At 39.6% G+C, this 18087-nt stretch overlaps 1 protein-coding gene across 1 annotated transcript in view; it reads left to right on the top strand.

Annotated features, from left to right (window-relative positions):
* Window positions 1-7509: 7509 nt before the first annotated feature.
* lrriq1 (leucine-rich repeats and IQ motif containing 1) overlaps window positions 7510-18087 on the top strand; it is a gene marked incomplete at its 3' end in the record, with an annotated part of 28924 nt that continues 18346 nt past the window's right edge. The window contains exons 1-11 of the mRNA XM_081372801.1: window positions 7510-7867; window positions 8216-8327; window positions 8445-8545; window positions 8843-8936; window positions 9085-9305; window positions 9398-9469; window positions 13584-15206; window positions 15291-15443; window positions 15696-15846; window positions 16322-16515; window positions 17002-17129. Of these exons, the coding sequence (XP_081228927.1) occupies window positions 7748-7867; window positions 8216-8327; window positions 8445-8545; window positions 8843-8936; window positions 9085-9305; window positions 9398-9469; window positions 13584-15206; window positions 15291-15443; window positions 15696-15846; window positions 16322-16515; window positions 17002-17129 (2969 nt within the window). The 5' untranslated portion in view covers window positions 7510-7747. The remainder of the gene's footprint in view (window positions 7868-8215; window positions 8328-8444; window positions 8546-8842; window positions 8937-9084; window positions 9306-9397; window positions 9470-13583; window positions 15207-15290; window positions 15444-15695; window positions 15847-16321; window positions 16516-17001; window positions 17130-18087) is intronic.

Raw genomic sequence — 18087 nt, 5'->3', positions numbered from 1 at the left:
CCAAATCTCCAAGTTTGATCAGTGCTCATTTCCATTACTGAAATTATACTTAATGTAATGTGATATGATATGATTCTAAATAAATATGCATCTGAATCACAAATATCCATTTTAAAGAGTCCTGTACTGAATGAGTGTCCAGCAAGCGCAGGACAGTAAGCGGCTTTTCCCTGAGTGAATTAGCATTTAATATACTCTGACACCATTCACATACCATTGAATACCACCCATGCTGTAGTTACCTTTATCCTGATGAAAAAAGATGTATAATACTCTCCCCTCTGCTTTTTCTCTCTCGCTTTATCTTTATCTCCCTCTGTCCAGTACCCTTTTATTATATCTAAACTGTCCCAAGATAATGGAATTAATGTGGGAATTGGAGTGGACAGCAGTGCCTTCACAAGATCTCGGAGATGCTTGACATTGAGAGGATTAATTTCAATGTGGTCTTGAAACTCTTCTTTCTCAAGAAAATATTTCTGTGTCATTGGGTTCAACTTAGTCATGGGATAATCTGAGGGTTGGGAATCCTTTAAGGAATGAAACGGGAAATATCATAGACAAAAAAAAAGGTCTATGATTTGATATCAATAGGTTCACTTTGTGAACTGCAATATTCAAGAGGGCAGTGTCAGGTACTTGCATGAACCCGTGCAAACCCAGAAAAAAAGACAATTAAGGTTAACATATTTAGATACTACCAGCAACAGGAATAGTCATTCAGTAATAATAATGTGAACTTTTTATAATAATAATGTGATTTTTTTCAGTTTGTTCATTTCTTATACATGCAGTGTAAAGGGAGGTGGGAAATATTTTACATTCGATGAAAGCTAAAATAAAATTAATAAAAATCCATAAATATTATTATTAAAATATATTTACTGTATTTCAACACAGCAATAGTACTAAAACATTGGGTGTTTTCACACTTGTAGTTCGGTTTGTTAGGTCCGGACCAAAAAACAACATTTTATGGTCCACTTAAGCGTTCATATTGGCATTTTAACACTGAACCTAAAGATACTGAACCAAAAAGCATAGGGATATGTTCACAATTGGTAGTTTTTTTATTTTTACGTAGACTATATTTTGATGGAACTAATCGAACATCCAAAACAATGCTGTGTGCTGGTGTCATGATTCCTGTTGTGTTCCCCTTGTCTTGTGTGGACTTTTGTTATTTCCTGTCCTGTGCCATGTTTTGTAGTCCTTTGTAGTTTTTCTTGTTTATTAGTCTCCCCAGGTGTTTCTGATTAACCACGCCCCTTGTTATCTTGTTTAGCTTGTTTGCCTGTGTATTTAAACCTCTGTGCTTCAGTTGTTGTTTGTCGGTTGTTGTAGCTGGTCTCATGTCCCATGTCCCATGTCCCGCCCTGGATTTCGTTTGCCGATCTTAGACTGTTCACGTCACGTCTGCCGATCCGGAGACTGTTCACGTCACGTCTGCCAATCCAGAGTCTGTTCACGTCACGTCTGCCGATCCAGAGACTGTTCACGTCACGCCTGCCGATCCAGAGACTGTTCACGTCACGCCTGCCGATCCAGAGACTGTTCACGTCACGCCTGCCGATCCAGAGTCTGTTCACGTCACGCCTGCCAATCCAGAGTCTGTTCACGTCACGCCTGCCGATCCAGAGTCTCCGGATAAGATGGCCGCCGCCGAGCCAGTGTCTCCAGACAAGATGGCCGCCGCCGAGCCAGTGTCTCCAGACAAGATGGCTACCGCCACACTGTCTTTTCCTGTTTCCGAGCCGGTGTCTGTTCCTGTTCCCGAACCGGTGTCTGTTCCTGTTCCCGAGCCGGTGTCTGTTCCTGTTCCCGGGCCGGTGCCTGTTCCTGAGCAGAATCCCATAGCTGCCCTCAAGAAAAAATTTTTTGGGGGGAGGCAGTGTGTCCCTTAATAGGACCACGGAGGCCGCGCCGACATGGTCCCCCGAACTGTCTGGTCCGCCCTGAACATCCGAACTGTCTGGTCCACCCTGGCCACCCGAACAGCCTGCTCCGCCCTGGCCACCCGAACAGCCTGCTCCGCCCTGGCCACCCGAACAGCCTGCTCTGCCCTGGCCACCCGAACAGCCTGCTCCGCCCTGGCCGCCTGCACTGCCTGCTCCACCCTGGCCTCCCGTCCTTCCGCTCCACGGGCCTGGCCCTCTCCATCCCGCCCCCGGGTCCGCCTCTGCTCCACCACCCTCCTGGACTGTTTTCCTGAGGAGCGTCTGGAATCCGCTCCTTAAGTGGGGGGCTATATCATGATTCCTGTCTTGTGTTCCCCTTGTCTTGTGTGGACTTTTATTTCCTGTCCTGTGCCATTTTTTGTAGTCCTTTGTAGTTTTTCTTGTTTATTAGTCTCCCCAGGTGTTTCTGATTAACCACGGAATCATATTTGATTCCAACCACAACAGAGTTCATTTGGAAGCGGACCGAGACCCATCTTTTCAGGGTATGTTCACATTTGGCATGTTTGGTTCAATTAAAATGAACCCTGGTGTGATTGCTTTAGTGTGGTTCATTAGTGTGAACGTTGCCATCAGAACCCTGGTGCGCACCAAACAAGCGGGAGCGAGATCGCTGAAAAGATGGGTCTCGGGGGGTGTTCACACTTGTAGTTTGGTTCGCTTGGTTTGTTTGGTCCGGACACATAATAAAAAAAAGCCTTTAGTCCTGGTCCTCTTAGCGTTCAGATTGGCATTACAACGAACCTAAAGGCATAGGAATATGTTGACTGATTGGTCGGCTTTTATTACATTTTCATGACCGAACATCCAAAACAATGCTGTGTGCTGGGCTAAACGCACCCGTTATATGTGCATAGCCTACATATGATGGTATTACCAGCTGAGAACTCGTGAAGAGCTTATAAAATGTGTAAAGAAGTCAAATCAGTGGCAGGAATCCCTCTGTGACGGGCAACATCGCGACAAGAAAAAAACTGTCATGCATGAGCTTTCTGTCTTTTTTAAGGGTCGCATCTTGTGACATCATGTCCTGTTTTTGGTTCATTCATGTCTTTGGTCTGTGTTGCGTTCATATTTAATTCGAACCGCACCAGATTTAGTTCGTAAGCGGACCCAGACCCATCTTTTCAGTGGTCTCGGTCCGCTTGTTTGATGCGCACCAGGGTTCAGATGGCAGCATTCACACTTAGGGCGTTTTAACACTTATAGATCGTTTGTTTTGTTCCGAAACAGGGACAATGTTGCATTTTCTTCTTGGTTCGGTTCACTGTCACAAACGCAAGTTGTTTTTTGGTACGCAAGTCACATGCGAATACAACTGTCCTCTTATTGGTCAGAGTTTCCTCTGTGTCATCCTTTAAGATGATTGACAAGTTCGCTCCATGAGCTTATTGTGGCTTTATTTGTAACTGTCAAGACGCAAACACTATACAAATGTAGCTGTCATTCCCGCTGTTAAATTACTGTATATAGCCTACTACATTCATATTAATACTGCAGCAAATTCAAACACGCTCTCTCTGGATCTTCCAGCACTGTCTAGAGCAGGGATCAGCAACTCCGGTCCTGGAGGGCCACTGTCCTGCAGAGTTTAGCTCCAACCCTAATTAAACACACCTGAACAAGGCAATCAGTGTTTTCAGGATTACTAGATAGATACAGGCAGGTGAGTTTTTATCAGGGCTGAAGCTAAACTCTGCAGGACAGTGGCCCTCCAGGACCGGAGTTGCTGATCCCTGGTCTAGAGGTTAACTGTGTCCAGAGACTCCAGACACACGCAAATACTAGACGAATGTTATAATGCAGCTAGAGCAGGAATCAAGGCTTCACCGGAGCAGGAATCAAGGCTTCTCATTCTCGCAAAGAGAAGCATAATTACACAACATTTTAAGATGAAGAGGTGCTCTTTTGGTTTTCAACTGTGATAATTAATGTGGTCACTCACAGAATCACTACTACTTTTTTTATAACACAAAACCCGTTATGAATTATAATACTATTTAATTCGTTGGTCCGTTGGGTCTAATTGCTTTCACACCTCAAGCGAACCGTCCCAGAGTTCGTTTGCAATCGGGCCGAGACCACCTCGTTCAGGCGATCTCGGAGCGATTGTTTTGGAGCGGATCCGAGCGCGATTGCCGTGTTCACAAATGCCTAAACAAAATGAAACAAGGGAGAAAATGCAGCAGATTACAAAACAAATTCAGGTGTGAAAGCACCCTAATTCAAATGAACCGCACTAAGAGTTCCGCACTAAGGCAATCGCACCAGGGTTCGTTTTAATCGAACCAAACCAGCCAAGTGTAAACGCCCTCGGTCCGCTTCCAAACGAACTCTGGTGCAGTTCAAATGAAAGGGTGCTTTCACACCTGCCTCATTTAGTTCGGTTGAATAGCACAAGAGTTCATTGTCCCCCTTGGTGCGGTTCGTTTGGGCAGGTGTGAATGCAGCAATCGCACTCGGGTGTGCACCAAAAGCGCACCAAACAAGCGTACTGAGACCTCCTTGAAGAGGTGGTCTCGGTACGCTTTCAAACGAACACTGGAGCGGTTAGTTTGTGGTGAGAAACCAGGTGCCATAGTCCTGAAGTGACTTGCGATGCGCCTTTGCAGTGCATTAAAATATTATTTTCCTGCTGCATCCGCTCTTAATTCTCAAAATGTATAGTTTGGCTAAAGTGGTGTATACAAACTATGTAGTATATGATGACCATGGATACAATTAGCCCGGGCAGTCGTCTCTCCTTAGTATGACTTACTAAAGCGGCATGCTGTCTGCTGGCTTTTCCTCCTCTCTTTGTTTACTTCCGGGAGTTCCGTTGGAATTTTTCTGCACGTTAATTCTGACCAATCGAAGAGCAGTTTAGGAAATATGTTCAAAGACACATCTGGCCAAAAAGTGATGTGGATGTTGTCACGTGACTGCATTATGGTTCGTTTCACCAACTCATCAACTGATTTGGGCCAGAGCAATCAGTATGGTGTGAAAAATAACCAGAAAGGGAAAGGCTGAAAAAATGCTACAATTGTATAATTTTTTTCCCTTGGTCTGGAACAGTCTACATGAACCGAACTACAGATGTGAAAGCACCCACAACACGGACCAAAGACATGTAAACACACCAAAAAAGCGACATGATGTCACAACATGTGACCCTAAAAAGGGCAGACCTGTACGCAAACCTGTTTTTTTCTCTTACTCGCGATGTTGCCCATCACAGTTTGGCACAGGTATCGGAACTGCGTCTCCTCGCTGTAGATCTTCGTCTCCGGCCACTGTTTTGACTCCTTTACACATTTTATAAGCTCTTCATGAGTTCTTAGCTGGTCAAAATAGCAACATATGTAGGCTATAATGGGACTAAATGTTGTTGTTTTTTGGTCCAGACTTGTCCAGACCAAAGGAACCAAGTGACCTACAGGTGTAAACCAGTCTATGGTGTGAACACACCCTGAACTAGAAATTACAAAGATATATATATATATAAATATATATATATATATATATATACATACATACATACATATAGTTTTTAAGTTTTAGTTTTGATCAGTATTCTGAATTCATTTTTATATTTTCAGTTCTCAGAAATACACAAATGATTCAATGTGTCTGTCACATGCTTTGTGGAGAAGAGAAGTATCCTCAACTGAACAGAGCTGCTCACACTCTTAAACTGAAAAGAGAGAGAAAAAAAGAACATGATTGGTAGGAAAGCAGTTACAAAATTTATGGACATCAAGAACCTGTTGACAGTGTGTTGACAGTTTGTGTTTTTGGATGGTTGAGCTCAAGAAAATGTAAGAACCCTAAACTAACTTAACCAAAGAGGTTTATAATAGTAGCCTATAAGGAAGAATCTACAGTCACAGAGAGCAACTCAGAGCTGAAGCCACCTTTTCAACAAGTTCTTTCTCTCTCTCTCTCTCACCCACTCTGAAAGAATGAATGGAAACAATTAGCTTGAAGAGCAATGACCAGATAAAAGCAACAGACCAGTAACAGAAAACCCTTTACAGTACAAACACAGGAACACTATCCAAACTTGAGCTCTGTTCGGAGCTGAGCAGGCTTTGACTGTCCTAATCTGCAGTGTAAATCTGCAGCCACTGCTTGTCTAGTCCCTGTCTGGGTTCCATACTCTCAGACAAAAGCTCCGGACACTTGCCCAGTAACAAAGGGGTCGATGCCACTCTCTGCTAATTAAAGCAGACAAGGCTTGCTGATGGGGCCTTTTTGAGCAATTGAACAAGGTGAATGCTTCTCCGGGATCTGATGAAACACCGACAGTTGGTTTGACTTCAAAAGCAGACTCCTGCAGCCACTCAGAGGAACATATGATCAAAATGTGTCCGGTTTCTAGGGAATAAAATGTATTTGAGTGCTCTGGATGAAAGCAACTGCATGCCAAATGAATGAATGTATAATAAAAAACACAATCTGTCATGACTTGGCTGGTCAATAGACCCTGCAAAAGTACAATTTAGACCTAGCTAACAGGAACATTATCAGAACTTATCTAACATTCTGGCAAGGTTCTTAATAGTATGTTCTTTTTTTTCAAAGTTATCTGGTCTTTAATAATTATCAAAACATTAGCGCAAAAAGGTTATTTATCATTTATGGTACGTTTTTGTGAAACATTTTAGTTAGATGTTAGTTAGATGTTAATCTGTTAATTTGTTTAGTCCAAATTTTCGGAAGAGACACGATCACTTTGTATGACAAACAGATTGAATTTTGGCTCTTTATTCAAATGCAAACATTGATCAGCAAACATAAACAGATATCTCAACCGAACCTGCTTGATGCTCGAGAACAAACTTCAATGGTTCTTAGTCTTACAGAAGCTCAAATGTGCTGCGTAACACATGAGAATGAACTTCATTTGATCTTGTGGAAGCTCAAACTGCTGTGTAACAGGGGAATGAACCTCATTAGTTCTCGCACAACAAGAGAACATGCTTGAGCTGTTACCACAACTGATGTGAGTTGATGAATGTTTATATGTGAATAAAATCCTAAATGAAATATGTTGAGTGTATAAAGTGATTGTGCCTCTTCAGAAAATTTGGAATAAACCACTCACTCAATTCATATGGATTCGTTTTACAATGTCTTTATGAAGCGTCAACGTGTAAGTTGCATAGCTGTCAATGGAGGGACAGAAATCACTCAGATTTCATTAAAAATATCTTTATTTATGTTCCGAAAATGAACGAAAGTCTTACGGTTTTGGAAAGACATGAGAGTGAGTAAATGATGACAGAATTAACATTTTTTGGTGAACTGGCCTATCCCTTTAATGAATTATGTAGGCACTAGGGGGCGCCAAAATATAAAAAAATAATGTGTGCTGGAAATGCTGTACCTTTCCATATAAAAGCTTTACAGAGTTGGCTCAAACAGCTGTTAATTTCTAACAATACGTTTACATTAAAATATAACGCTGAACTTATTAAAAAGCAGCCCGACAATATTAGATGGGTTCTCTTCATGAAGTTTGTCCCTCATGCCACTCTGTACTTTGTTGTCCATAGCAACTGCGGTGGACGCTAAACTACAAACATGAGGAAAACAGAGAAACAGGTGCTGTGTAACACACAGTCAGGAAAATAAAGTGTTGGTTAAATACTCACGAGTTGCTTTTCTATCATTATTATTAGTAGTGTATGCTGCTGTTGTTAAGAGTTGACAATTTTATAGTTTACTTTAACTACAAATCTGCGGGTTTGCTGTTGCTTCGTGATCAAATACACTCGAAATAGTAACTCAATAATAGCCTAGTGATGTTAATGGATAGCAACATCGAACAGGCAATAGATGAGGAGCTGATGAAATTGAACCTCGATCCTTCTGAAAATTATTCAGAGTCAGAAGATGACATCTTTACTGTTTCGGATGGAAATGTAAGTGGCTATTTTATTTTATTTTGTTATTCAGTTCTTAAAACTCTAACTTACTTATTTTGAATTTAGTCGACTTTCCAAAATTGTATTACAACCCACTTTATTTTGAAAACTTAATTTATATTGTATGTATTTAATCTTTACTGGTATAGAAAACAATCATTGGTTAAAACAAGCAAAACATCTAGGCCTAACGTTACATCGAATATGGTAACTTAATCTATTCCACTTTTGTGACATTAAGAAGATATCATTTATAATTCACATAACGTTAGGCCTAGTTCATCCAAAAACATGTACGTTTACTCTACCTGTCCTTTCATCACTGTCAATAACCTGTTTTCACAGAAGCTACATGCAGAAGATAGGCTGCCTGACTCAGTACTCGCATATGTTGAAGCTTCAAGAAATCGAATGAATGCCTTTGAACAATTAATCCTTGAAGATGTTGAAGAAAAGGGTGAGAATCACTTTAAAAGATCAGATTGAAATTCAGAATTAAAACAGCTTAAAGTTTATATTATAGACTGCTTACTTGAGGTATTGCATTGTTTTTCACTTTTCTGGTTCCCTATAGATTTGTCAAGCCAAGAGCAGTCTCACCTTAATCACAAAGATAATCCTACAACTGAACCAGCTTCAGATTTTATAGAAGACCCCATAAAGTGGAAAGAGAAGGTGAGTCATGGTTATTTGTTTGTGGTTAAATGGAAATGGGATTATTATCCCATCTGAGTCATCGCAGAGGAAAGGAGTGTCTGTGTTTTGTCCTTAACTTAACCTTTAATTCAGTTTGTCCCTCACAGTAGCAAATGATCTGTTACATATCCAAGTTTTGTTTGTGTTCAGTCAATATGAATTTAGGCTGTACATTCTCAGAACTTACCCTTGTTTATCCAGCATACTGATGATGTACTGCATAGATCCTATTTTGTTAGTTCATGAATATTATAAAAATGCACATGTTTTTGTCAGATAATCTCTGAATTAGAGGAACAAGTTGGACTTCTAAAAGACGTTGAGCCACAGAATGCCCAGCAGGAGATTCCAAATATGTCACGGATGGAAGGTACATTTTCTGTAATGATGTGGTTAGATGGGCCTGTAAAAAACTAGGTTACATTGCTGTTAAATCTGCACAAATATCTTCAATGGTTTTGTAGATTGCTTATTAACCTCTTTATATTCACCGAATTGTACCTTTAATCTGTTTTTAGATGTAAGTGAGCGTGATACATTCACTGAGATTGAATTGCAATTTAGTCTTGAGTGGAGAGAATTAGAGAAAAGACTCAAAGAGGAAGAGGAGCAGAAATTAGCTGCACAGGTGGTAGAAAGACTGCTGCATTTGAACTCGGAAAGAGAAGAAGAAGAGAGGAGGAGGAGAAGACTGATGGAGTTTGAGGAGGAGCTGAGGAAGATAGAGGAGGTCACTCTGGTAGGACTGTCTTTTTATTTTGTATAATCTTTTTAAAATTAGGAGAAAAGTTGATTGAATAACAAAATCTAAATTCTGTATGTCAATAACAGTTTCAAAATGCTGCAGTTAAAAACGAAGTTCACCACACAGAAGATCTTCAACTGCAGCTGGATAAACAGCAGGTGAGTTTAATATCCCTAAGATTGTTGAAGATGCTATTTAATAAATGTGGCAAAAGCTAAATTTCTTTTAATAAAAAAATGCATATATGTAATTTAAAAATAAATGGTTGTTAATATATGAATGACCTGAGTTGGTGTATTATGTAAAAACACACAAATGAGACAATTTGTTGAGTGTATATGTCAAGTCAGGTCACCTTTATTTATATAGCACTTTATACAATACAGATTGTTTCAAAGTAGTTTTGATAGTGATAACAGGAAAATGATTCAATGATGTAAACAGAGTGCATTTCGGCTGTACAGCAGCTCTAAAGGACAACAGTGTCATTGTTCAGCTGAAGTCAGTTCAGTGTTGATTCAGTTCCGTTGTAAATATCATCAATTATTAAATTAGTTCATTTAATCTATAAAGCAGTTCTCCAGAAAACAGTGATGTCATCATCCAAGTTTGCGTTTCTCAAAAGCATAGTGAGCTAAGTTGAAGAGACCATTGGTGGCAACGGCTCTACGATCTATTTAGGCTTACGGTGCTTTTGGGAAACACAGCCCAGAAACATTTGTTGTGTTGAGCTATTTCAATTACTCTTGTTTGATTTGTTCATTGCAAACAGCTGAAAGTTAGTCAATTTTGCCAATAAACCTGATATGCAATGAGGGTTGAATAATTTTGATTACAACTGTATATCCATAAATATCACAGGCCACTTTATTAGGTACACCTGATCAACTGCTCGTTAATGCAAATATCTAATCAGCCAATCAGATAGCAGCAACTTTATGCATTTAGCCATGTAGAAATTGGGCATGTACCATGATGGTAGTTGAACAAATCACATGCTGTGAAGCAATGAAACTCAGATTGACTTCTCACAAGGGAGTCAGCACAATTCAATTATCTCTTCTGCCAAAGATTAAGAGATTGAGAAATATGAAGTATGTTAATGCATTTACACAGCAAGAAGAAAATATGTTGCTATATTAGTGCAAGTGAAAGTTGTGAAGTTAGTTTATATATTTGATCATATAGGTATACAGAGACTTCAAAAGCTCACATGTAGTCATTTTTAAAGCTTTATCTGTCGATTCCAAATCTTATTTATCTTACATATTATCGTTATATACAATTTAGTTAAACTAGTGCAAAATGCCCGTGCAAAATCAGTTTTTGTGTGTGTTTTTAGTAATTGTTGGTTTGGTGTGTTTGAGTGCTCATTGTTACAATTACACAGCAAAAGTTCAAGTGACATTTTTATTTGTGCATGGTAGAAAGCACACAGTGAACTCCGAGAAAACACTATGCTTTAGCAGTTTGTGAATAGGCAACTACAAATGATGCCCGTGAAAGAGACTGTGAATGCATTGAATAGGATATGTTTAGTTGGTGAATAGCATAGGCTACTATTACACAGTAGCGATAGCGTTAAGCGCACCAGAATGAAATATAATATTCAGAAGTAAACAGCATAGCTGACTTACAGATTCAGTTTACATCCACAAATGAATAAGCGCCTCAATTTAGGGAGCAGTGCAAAGTGCCCGTGCAAAATCAGTTTTTGTGAGCTGATCGCCGTCAAAAAAGTTCAGGAGATATTTCTTGCAATGGCAATATGATCAAAAATAACTTTATATTGATTCAATGGATTAATTGCATTTTGGAGAAAAAAAAGTCATGAATTTATTGCATTTTTGGGAAAAAATTATCCGTTTTTATAATAAATCTTTGAAAATCAAAATCTGGATTTGAATTTTTTTATGTTATTATAACCTAAAGAAGATGCTATGTGAAAGTTTGAAACAGAAAATAGTGGTTTTCTCACATTTAGTGGTTATCTCCATTCGAGAGATATGCGAATAACACACAGACAGACAGACAGACATACAGACAGACAGACGTTTCTGTAATTTATAGATAGATGGATTTATCACGTTCTGGAACCAAACTATAATATTCAGAAGTAAACAGTGTAGCTGACTGAGTGTTTATGTCAGAATGTTTATTTTTAAACCACAACCTTCTTGGGGCTTCTTTGACCGATACAACCCTCTAATGTCAGAATGTTTATTTTTAAACCACAACCTTTTAAAAATGATATATTTAACGATATCTTTAGCATTTCTCATCCAAACAACGTCAAACTTGGCACTGCACTTACTCGTGCCCGTAGCGAGACACCTGCCGAGTTTGAAATCCATCGGACTAACGGTTCGAGAGATATGTGGTTAACAGACACACACACAGACAGACAGACACACACACAGACAGACAGACGTTTCTGTAATTTATAGAAAGACTAGTGCAAAATACCCGTGCAAAATCAGTTTTTGTGTGTGTTTTTAGTAATTGTTGGTTTGGTGTGATTGAATGCTCATTGTTACAATTACACAGCAAAAGTTCAGTGACATTTTTATTTGTGCATGGTAGAAAGCACAATTATTATTATTTTTTTATTTTTTGTGAATAGGCTACTACAAATGATGCCCGTGAAAGAGACTGTGAACGCATTGAATAGGATATGTTTAGTTGGTGAATAGCATAGGCTACTATTACACAGTAGCGATAACATTAAGCGCACCAGAATGAAATATAATATTCAGAAGTAAACAGCATAGCTGACATATAGATTCAGTTAACATCCACAAATGAATAAGCGTGTCGATTTAGGGAGCAGTGTAAAGTGCCCATGCAAAATTCATTTTTGTGTGTGTTTTTAGTAATTGTTGGTTTCTTGGTAAAGAAAACACATTTTTACTCAAATTAATCAAAATGGATTTATCACGTTTTGGAACCAAACTATAATATTCAGAAGTAAACAGTGTAGCTGACTGAGTGTTTATGTCAGAATGTTTATTTTTAAACCACAACCTTTTAAAAATGATATATTTAACGATATCTTTAGCATTTCTCATCCAAACAATGTCAAACTTGGCACTGCACTTACTCGTGCCCGTAGCGAGACACCTGTCAAGTTTGAAATCCATCGGACTAACGGTTCGAGAGATATGTGGTTAACAGACACACACACAGACAGACAGACAGACAGACAGACACACACACAGACAGACAGACGTTTCTGTAATTTATAGATATAGATATATAGATATATAGATATATGTCACTTTGCTCACAGCTGATTGGTCCAATTTCAGTTTGAAATCTCTTACCCAGAACATAACCTGAGCAGGTTAGCTGTGGAGCGTAAGTTACTATGGCGATGAACACCTCTAAAAGCCAAGACACTTTCATGGCCTAAAACCCAGGGTTGGCACAAACTAAACTGAAATATACCTGACTATTCACCTAAACCAGCTTCATGGTATAGGCCTATGGTCAAGATGGTGCATGTGCTAAAGTTCAAAATGAGCATCAGAATGGGGAACAAAATGTGATTTAAGTGACTTTGAACATGGCATGGTTGTTGGTGCAAGGCGGCTGGTCTGAGTATTTCAGAAATTGCTGATCTACTGGGATTTTTACTCACAACCATCTCCAGGGTTTAAAGAGAATGGTCCAAAAAAGAAAAAAATATCCAGTGAGTGGCAGTTCTGTGGACGAAAATGTCTTTTTGATGCCAGAGGTTAGAGGAGAATGGCCAGACTGGTTCAAGCTGATAGAAAGGCAACAGAAACTCGAATAACCACTCGTTAAAACCGAGGTCCGCAGAAGAGCATCTCTGAACGCATACACATCCAACCTTAAAGAAGATGGGCTACAGCAGCAGAAGAACACACCGGGAGCCAATCCTGTCAGTTAAGAACATGAAATAGAGGCTGCAGTTTGCACAGGCACACCAAAATTGGACAGCAGAAGTTTGGAAAAAATAGTTTCCTGGTCTGATGAGTCTCCATTTCTGCTGCGACATTCAGATGGGATGTGGTGGAACGGGAGAGTCACATCATGGATGTGAAGCAGAGAAATCTGCAGCAACTGTGTGATGCTATCATGTCAATATGGACTAAAATGGGGAGTCCAACCCGGACTCCAAGAGGGAGTCCAACCCGGTACTTGCAAGGTGTACCTAATAAAGTGGCCAGTGAGTGTATGCGTGTTTCTGTGTGTGTGTGCGTGAGTGTATATATGTGTACCAGTCAAGGTTTTTTTGGTTAATTTCAGAACTTAATCAGGAAACTGGAGGAGCAGATTGAGGAGGAGAAACAGGCTTTTGAGGAGGCTCAGGAGGAGGAAAGAAGGAGAACCCAGAAGCTTCACTGCGGAGCAGCCACAAAGATCCAAGCTGCTCTCAGAGGAGCATTAGCTCGTCGCTGGAGCAAAAAAGAGCTGAGGAGAAAGAGAGAGGAGGAGAAAAGATATGAGGAGGAGAAGAGGGAATGGGAGAAGATGAAGAAGGAGAAGGAGGAGGAAAGAAAAAGGATAGAGGAGGAAGAGCGAGCACAGAGGGAGGAAATGGAGAGACGGAGAGCAGATTATGAAAGAGCGAAAGCCCGTTTGGCTTTTGAGGAGGCTCAGGAGGAGGAAAGAAGGAGAACCCAGAAGCTTCACTGCGGAGCAGCCACAAAGATCCAAGCTGCTTTCAGAGGAGCATTAGCTCGTCGCTGGAGCAAAAAAGAGCTGAGGAGAAAGAGAGAGGAGGAGAAAAGATATGAGGAGGAGAAGAGGGAATGGGAGAAGTTGAAGAAGGAGAAGGAGAAGGAGGAGGAAAGAAAAAGGATAGAGGAGAAAGAGCGAGCACAGAGGGAGGAAATGGAGAGACGGAGAGCAGATTATGAAAGAGCGAAAGAACAAGATCGCCATCGTCTGGAGAGAGAGCAAAGACTTGAACAACAGAGGAGGAAAGAGGAAGAAGATAAGGAGAGGAGGAGGGAAATGAAGAGGAAGGAGGAACAGAACAACATTACAAGTGTAATAGATGATTGTAGAAGACAGGAAGTGGATGCACACAGGAAGAATAAAGAAAAGGAGAGAACAGGAGTGGAAAGGAGTTGCCAGGTGGAGGATGAATTTAAAAGAGAGGAAGAAAGAGAGGAAAATGAGGTAGGCAATGAGGTAATTGTTAGGAAACTAGAAGATAATAATGAAAGAATAAGACTTGGGAAGAACATGGAAAAAACATTGGATGACGACGGGAATGCGATGAAAAAACAGGACAAAACTAAAGGTACAGAAGACACAGAAAGATTAGATGATATGAGACCACAAACAAAGAGTGATAAAGACAGAATAAAGAGCCATGAAGAAAAGAAAAGAGTTGATGGCAACGTAGAGCTTGATTCTCAGATAAATCTCTCACAATCAAGAAAAAGCTTTAAATTGACCAAACCCACTCCAGAATCCCACATAAATGCACAGCAAGGTCTTTCCAATGACCTTGGCACTAGTTTAATTGGTTCCCCAAGTGTTGCAGATCACCTAAGTGTTGAAGCGACTCCGAGCGTCGATGCAGACTTGACTATGCCGGCTTCTGATTTGAACGATGTAGTACCTGAAATGAACACTAGAGGACATCAAAATACTACCGCTTTTGAGCTTAAGGACCATGAACCTGAAAGCCAAGAATCAGTTTCAGTATGTCTGCCTGACAGCACAGAGCAGAAGCGACTGGCCTGGATGATGAGCTGCACTCCTTGGTCCAAACTATCATTGCAGAATAAAAGGAAAGTGTCTTCGGCACAACAACAGTCCCAAAAAAGAGGGCCAAGAAGAAAAAGAGTATCCAGTTTACCCCCTCTGTCTGTGAACACTATTCTCAAAACAGGAACTTGGATCTCTCTCAAACAGGTAGAAATTAAAACCCATTTCCTGGCTGAGATATGTCTTATATGTTCCTGCTGACTTTATTGTCATTGTGCTGGTAAAAATCAGGTTACGACAGTGATGTTGGAAGACCTGCCGGGTTGTTGCCTGTCTACACTGTCCGAGTGTAACAACCTGCAGACTTTGACACTTAGACGCTGTGGACTCACATCCTTGGATGGATTGAACCAGTGCGCTCAGATCAGATACATCGATGTACAAGTAAGAAAGAACAAACTATCAGTGCAATGCAGTCTACATGATTATTTTACACCTTTCAAGTAAAGTCTCTTATGCTTACCAAGGCTGCATTTATTCTATCAAAAATACAGTAAAAACAGTCATATTTTTAATTATTATTACAGTCTTCAGTGTCAGATGGTCCTTCAGAAATCATTCTAATATGCTGCTCAGGAAACTTTATTAATGTTATTGTATGTTATTAATGTGTGTACCATTGTTTCTCACATTTAGGAGAACTCAATTACCCATGTGGACTGTGGAGGTCTGGTCAACCTTCAGGTCCTCCTGCTGGGCAAGAACCTGCTGATGAACACACACGGTTTTGATGGAGCTGAAAATCTGCAAATTCTTCAGCTCTCACACAACAACATCTCTCGTATCAGTGAGTATGTTCACTAGAACTGCCTTTATGCTTTATGTATTCTATTTATTTTTCATTGCAAGCACTAAAGAAAGAGAAGCTGACTGTTGGTCAGTTGGAGCTATCTGAATCTTATGGAAGCTTGTTTCCGCCACAGAATTAGCATTTAATATTAAGTGTTGTCATTGTCCAGTAGAGGGCATCATTGTTCCAGTTTGGTGACTTCAAATGGCCTTTTGCCCTCATTCTCCTTGCAAAATAAATCTTGATGTCTCATTTCTGAGTAAATGGCCTCGTATTGAATAAATATGAATAAATATATCATAAATAAGAGGATAGATGCAGTTTAAAGGTATTTGCTGTCAGTATTAGATGATGTCCTGCCAATGCTGCCTTTTTATATTAGATTATCCTTTGGCTGGTATTAGATATTGTCACCATGGCCAAGAATTATCCTCATACACTCCCACTGAATGATATATCTATGCTTTCTTAGGTGGTTTAGGACCCCTGAAAATGCTTCTGCGATTATCAGTGGACCATAACCAGCTGCTCAGCACGAGAGGTTTGAAGGAAATTTATACCCTTCTGCATCTGGACTGTTCGGACAACCACCTATGTCACGTTGAGGGTTTGGAGAATTGCGCTCTTCTTAACACACTGGACCTCAGGGGAAACAGTCTGACTGAGGTAAATCTTACACAACCAACGAAACAAACTCATTAAAACGATGAGTAGTAAGATGTCTTCAGAAGTAATATGAAGAGCATATTGATAATCAGTTTTCCATTACTTTGTTGTTTTGTGAACTGTTTAATGTTCTTACTCTAATTAGCCCAACTGAAATCATAGACTTTAACCACTTACAATTTATAAAGAGACATATTTCCAACCCAGTGTCCAGGAAATGCGTAATTTGACTGTGTTCATTACATGAAACCAGCATACGTTATACTGAAATCCTATGCTGCCGTCACTTTAATTGAATTATCGTTATCTGTTTTGCTTAATGTGTGGATATTAGTCATGTTCAGGATGAGGCGTGATCCACCCATCTCTGGTGATGGGACCGTGTTCATTGTTGGAACATAAAATATGTCTTTCTGTGTAATCAAGTGGTCAAGAAGGAATTGTTGTTGTTTTTCTTCTTGTTTTTTTTTCTGGCTGATGGCATAGCTGCCTGTCCTGCAGAACCATGTTCTTTTGAGGGACCTTTACCTGGATGACAATCTAATATCTTCCATTCTTGATCTGGAATCTTATTGGCTACCTTTGCTCCAAAACCTTTCTGTGGCCCAGAACAGGTAGGCCTCAATGGAGAATGGCTATGTTTCAAAACCTATTAAGTTGCTTACCTACTCATTGGTTGGTGTCTCACGGGTTTTCAGTCTCTTCATTTTTCGAACATAACACACACAGTTTCACAGTTAAATCCTACTTAAAGGTGAAGTCTTTGCAATGTTTAAATAAATTCTTATGTAAAATGTAATAAAAATCTACAAATGTACAGTGTTAAGATGTTTTATTGTTTAAAATGATGGCTTACTTTTCTATTTCTTTAGTGTAACTCGTTTAATTCCATTCTTGGACTTGGTGTCTCTGAGGACACTGGATGCCAGTAATAACTGTCTGTCAGGTGAGCTTACGAAGTGGTGTGAGTCGACTTGACTCGACTCGACTGTGGCATCTGTGATGGGGTCTTTATTCTTGACAATGGACGGATAACCTATGTAACGAACAAATAATGCTTTCATAAGAGAACTTCTCTTCTCATATCTTAATTATCCTTAAAGGGATAGTTCACCCAAAAATGAAAATTCTGTCATTAACTCACATTTACTCACCTGTTTCTTTTTTCAATGACTTTTTAAAGTCTTTTCTTCACACATAACTACAGTATTTTTAAACTTGGAATAGACAACTTGGAATATAGCGCAAGTCACATGGAACACTTAATGGTCACTATAAATTATATTGAGTAGAGCTGCATTGATTCTGCATGTGACTCTTTTGAAGAATATTTTTCAAAATTGACCTTTTCTGTTGCACTGAAAAATAACAACATTCAAATTTGTCAATAATGACATACATTTTTAGTGAACTGTACTGTAAAGTACCATTGTGGAAAGCAGTTCTGTGTATACTAATTTATAGAAATGTTTAATTATAGTATCTAGGTGTTTTCATTCAGTCCAAAATGGCTAACATTTGAAATTGCATTCTCAGCAGTAAAATTATAACCATTTCTTAGAGTATTTCTGA

This window comes from Scardinius erythrophthalmus (assembly GCF_964197995.2).
Source record: "Scardinius erythrophthalmus genome assembly, chromosome: 8".
Lineage (NCBI taxonomy): Eukaryota > Metazoa > Chordata > Actinopteri > Cypriniformes > Leuciscidae > Scardinius > Scardinius erythrophthalmus.
The sequence above is the reverse complement of the archived record's forward strand: the minus strand, read 5'-3'. Positions and strand labels throughout refer to the sequence as shown.